The sequence below is a fragment of the Cannabis sativa genome, chromosome 4 (genome assembly GCF_029168945.1).
Source record: "Cannabis sativa cultivar Pink pepper isolate KNU-18-1 chromosome 4, ASM2916894v1, whole genome shotgun sequence".
Classification (NCBI taxonomy): Eukaryota; Viridiplantae; Streptophyta; class Magnoliopsida; order Rosales; family Cannabaceae; genus Cannabis; species Cannabis sativa.
This window is the reverse complement of record NC_083604.1, coordinates 16318081-16323231: the sequence shown is the minus strand read 5'-3', so window position 1 is coordinate 16323231 and position 5151 is coordinate 16318081. Positions and strand designations below refer to the sequence as shown.

At 32.5% G+C, this 5151-nt stretch overlaps 1 protein-coding gene across 1 annotated transcript; it reads right to left on the bottom strand.

Moving 5' to 3' along the window:
• Positions 1–347: 347 nt before the first annotated feature.
• Positions 348–4431, bottom strand: LOC115715311 (probable mitochondrial adenine nucleotide transporter BTL1). The gene is made up of 6 exons (XM_030644164.2): positions 4036–4431; positions 3713–3859; positions 2865–2959; positions 1578–1911; positions 1030–1267; positions 348–837 (listed from the first exon to the last, which is right to left on the bottom strand). Exons 1-6 carry the CDS (start codon positions 4069–4071, stop codon positions 587–589), a joined length of 1101 nt encoding a protein of 366 aa, XP_030500024.1. The 5' UTR covers positions 4072–4431; the 3' UTR covers positions 348–586.
• Positions 4432–5151: the final 720 nt, after the last annotated feature.

Here is a 5151-nt window from a genome sequence, read left to right as displayed (position 1 = left end):
TTTTTTATATAAAAAATCTGATTAAGTTTAGAATTAGAATTTTTTTTTTTTAATATTACAGTAATATTATATTATACATTATTACTAGAAATTAATATAATATTATGTATATTATAATTTTTTTAAATATATAATTAAGTGCGAATTGGATTAGTTACTTTTTGAAGTTAAACAACATTTAATTCGCACTTGTGCAGATTCTAAATTTTTCAATCTAATCTAATCCGCACAAGTACAAATATCTGCATTTTGCGAATTGGATTGGATCGGATCGAATACTTTATGAACAGCTCTAGTAACTATCCAAAATGTTGGGATTTGTTTAGCAACCTAGTGAGAAACAATCATTTGTCAAAAAAATAAATATCAATAGATATTAATATTCATGGGGCACTTAGGCCAAGTCTTGACATTGGCCATTTTAAACTTCCCAACATAAATTTGAAGGGATTCAGTAAGCCTCCTCAGGTCTACAATAAAATCACCCAGAGGCTTTAACAACACTAGTGAACATTTGCTTTGTTACAAATGTAGATTTAAGTTAACAAAACTTTTCTTATGTGAATGTAATGTTGCGGGTTTATTGTCAGAGAGGAAGTCTCTGAACAAGCAATATGTCCTTCCAAGCCTCATAAAACATCCATGTTATGCCAGAGGATGGCATGACCTTTAAACAGCTTGCACCCCAACCTCTGTAGAGCCCCATAATACCTTGCTCCTTGATCACTTCTGAAAGGGCTGCAACCATGTTCGGTGGACACTTACCATGCAACGCTCCCACCATCAGTCGCTTCCTCGCTACCTCTAAAGGAAAGCTTATTGTACTAGCTGTCAGACCTGGTCATGTATGAGTAAAAGATATTATGAACTTGTAGTCACTATAATAAGATAGTACGCTGAGTTTCTAGAGTTGAAGTTTTACAATCACTAATCAAGATAAAAATACTATATAACTCCTAACAAGCCAGAAAGTGATGTCATTTATTTCCCAATAGCTGAATATGGTGTAACCAAGGCTAAACTTCTTACCGGAAACAGCTCCAATCAAGAGCAACTCTGGACGACTTAGAGACTTTTTATTTTTCGATTCGCAGTAAGATTTCTTTACTGTTTCATACATAAAATAGTAACATGTGCTATAGGGAAGCATTCCGATCAATGTAGGTGAAAGGCCAGCATAAAAAGCACCAATTCCACCATCCTTATAAATTGTGCTGATTGCAATGCTTAAATTAGGGTATGCCTCAGGACTAACAGTCAATCGATCCTGAATAAGACAGAGAAAACCATTTCAATGACAATGATAACATAAAATGGAAAGACATTTTTCATTGGATTGGGCAATATAGTTGTGAAGGAGATACATTGGAAGCATTATTAGCTCTGAGGCACACACCTGAATATGGATTTTCTAAAGAAAAATAGAGAAACTAGATACTTCTACACTACACCATTATAAAACATGGTATAAAGTGAAAGCAGACAGATTATAACTAAGACTGGAAGAAGAACAAACACTATTGGCATCCATGAGAAAGAAAAATGGTAGAGTTATTATATTAATTCTCGTATCCTACCTTCAAAACTTCGAGGGGGTGGCATGCGAGTGTACTAACAAATCCAGCAGCAGCACCAGCCACAGCAACAGGAGAAATCCAAGAGAGCGACAAGTTAAAACTAACAGGACCAAATTGCACTTTTGGCCCATCATTCCGCTTCCACTTCTCTTGAGCTGATGTCATTGTTCGTTTCACACACTCAAATGTTCCAAGCTCAATTGCCTGTGTAGGGATTATACGGAGCATATTGATTGCATTCCCAGCCCAAAGTCCTGTCCAGCCCTGTGCCTCAATGACCTCAAGGAAACTACCACTGATATTTTTGGATCCTACACCAACAACCATTCTGGTTCTGCACATGTAAATCAGGAAATATACATGACTAAATGTATAAAGTTGCATAGGCTACAGGGGTTCGTAATTCAAAACTTCAAGAAAGATAAAGAATCCTGCAGTAGGCCTTAACTTCCTAGATTCGTCTAGAAGTTTCAACTTTGTGACTCAGTGCACTAGTCTCACTGATCTAACTAGAAACCGCACAACTATCCAAATATAAAGTAAAAAGCACATAATAATTTTAAGAATATTTCATCACTAGAAACACAAACTGACAAAGAAAAGAACCCAAAAATGAGCTTTGATTATTCCTTTCTGAATCAGATGCAAATGATAGACTTTTTTTAGATTAGAAAGAGTCTAACAGTAAAAACGCACAAGAAAAATGAAATCCCACCAGAAAACTTTTATTGAATCTTTGAGAATTATACAATCAAGCTCTTCAAGAAGCCTTTGCTCCTATTCTAACCTTTCAAGAGGGCTGGTTTCTCCCAATTCTATTCTCTCCAAACATACCTACAGGCTACTGCCAAGTTCCCTTACTCTACTTATAGAGTATAGAACTTGCCACATCAGCAGCCTAGTTAAATTCTAATACCCGCTGAAAATACAGCAACTCTCTAAAAACAATTAACACAACTAATACAAAAGCAATAAAACTCTCCAATACAAACTTATACTTGGCCTTTATGGCCTTTCTTTCTCTGATAAACAAACTGAATAGAAGGTTTATCAGCAAACATGGTGTCAACCTCTATTAAATTGCTACCAAATTCACAATCAAGAAATTACTTTAGATCCTGAGAACCAGTAATGAGTTTCAGCAGTTGAGTGCACCCGAAACTCAACACAAGTAAACAAAATACTCCGCCATTGTAAATTAATGTTAAGCACAGCTCGTCAAAAGCAATAATTCATTGAGATGAAGGGGAATGAAAAGAATCAAAAAACAAGTAAAGACAAGTAAACCTGATGGTCTCTAGAGGTGCAAGAACAGCTTTAGTCATAGCTCCTGCTAAAGCCCCACTGAGGAACTCAGCAGCTTCTCTTGTTTTCATAACATCCTACACGAAGTCAAAGCGAATATTAGAGCACCACCAACAAAAGGTATCTAATATCTTAGAGCATTCTGCTTCTTTGGGTTACATAATACTCAGATACTTAATGCACCCAAGTCATGGTAAACAGGAAAAGGAAAACAGTGCTAAACTGAGCAAAACAGTGCATAATTTATTAGTACTCTTCAATATCTATAGCAAGATGTATGAAAACTGATTGAATCAGATTTAAGTAATTGCCAAATCTATCTTTACTTAAGACTTCCTTTTCAAACAATGATAATAGGGTCTTACTATGTAATTTACAGCCGAAGATCAACATTATGATAGGGCATATTATTTCAGATTTCATTAAGTGTCTCAAGTACAAATGTAGTATGAAAATTGTATAATATCCAACCAAAAAAAAAAAGAGAAGAGCACCTGAAAATGGCATATCACTTGTAATAGAAAATTGAAAAGAGGCTATAATAAAGATCAATGTTGTGGAAAGCAATTCCCACAACAGTTATGATTATCTATAACTCTTTTTAAGAATCAAGAGGCACAACAACAGTGAATCTCTCCCCTAGTAGTGTTTGAAACTTAACATTCACCATATTTGATTTTCTCTCTTTTTTCACCACCTTCTCATTAAACAAACAGAGAATCAAAGAGAAAAACAAACCTCCAAAATGCCTGAATGTTTTTTCTAGAGAATCAAAGAGAAAAACCAATGAAAACAAACAAAAATCATTAAAGAAAGAAAAAGGAACTCACTTTGAAGGCGCGGCTGAAGTCAGGGACCGGTAAACGAAAGTCGAAAGATGGGGTAGGCTTATTCTCAAGCTCTACCTCCTTGGGAAGAAGCATCATCGTCCCATAAACATCTCCAAAAACCCCTGTAAACTTCTTCTTCTTCAACGACTGATTTTCAAATGCCATTATTTTACTTATCAGTATTAAAAACGAAATATATACATAAAAAAAATATAAAAAACAAATTCAATCCGGCCCCTTAAATTTGCATATGTATATATGTATCTATAGTCCTCAATATAAATAAAAACAAAAACAGAAAAGCTGTAAAGGAATTGACATGCCTGAGGCTGAGAGAGAGAAGGGGTTTTTGGAGACATTTGGTTTGGAGGGAGATTTTTCTTCAATTTCTTTTTCCCCTCTGTTCTGTTTTCTTCTGCTTTTTTTTTCTTTTGGTTTTTTGACGATGTTGTTGTTTTTATATCAAAACAAAATGTTTTCCTCGTTTTTGTTTTCTCTTCTTTTTTTTCCTTTTCAGAATTTAAAAACACTTTTAACACTATTATGCGTTTTTAAATTTGTTTTCTTGTTTTCCGGATTTAGAATGGAAGAGAGACCTTTTTGAATCACTTTTTATCTGTTTTGGGTTTTGGCCTTCAGAATTCAAACATCTTTCTGAACTCACCACCCATTCCTTCCCACTTGCCTCGCCAGTTACTGATTTTTTAAATATCAGTCTAAATTCAAGTTTCATTACCAAATAAATGGGACTTTTATTTACACCCAACCAAATTATAAATACACCCCATTATTAAAAAAAATATAAACTTAAATAATTTTTAAAAATTACTCTTGCTATTTTTTTAAAAAAAAATTCTCACATTATTTTATGTTAATTTTAATATTTATTTTGACTTTATTTTTATAATTTTTTCTAACTCATGTATATATTTTTATTATTTTTTACTAAGAAAATTTCATAAAAAATTTTATTTTAATTTTTTTGTCATAATATTTAAAATATAATTTAATTTTATTTGATAGGTATATTTTTTAAGTTTATGAATTAGAAGAAAAAAGTTGAAAAAATTTAGTATAATTAAAGATATAAATTTTATATTAAATTAAAATTATTAAAATGGAGTGCTTTTAAAAAATTTTGGGGTGTAAATAAAATTTCCCTAAATAAATAAATATTATAGGGTGATTCTACAATGCACCTTCTTAAAAGAGATGTACTGATGCACCTATGATTTATTTCGTATCCAGAAGAATTTTTTAATCTATTTTTTTTTCATATTCATGTACGTTATAGCTATATAAGATAACCTACAAAATTTTGTGAAATTCAGAATAATTTACAATATAGAAAATAATATTCAAACAGTCTATTTTACACGCGTATAAAATAAAATAGTCACGTGTGCAACATATTGTTTGAACATATTTTTCGGCATATA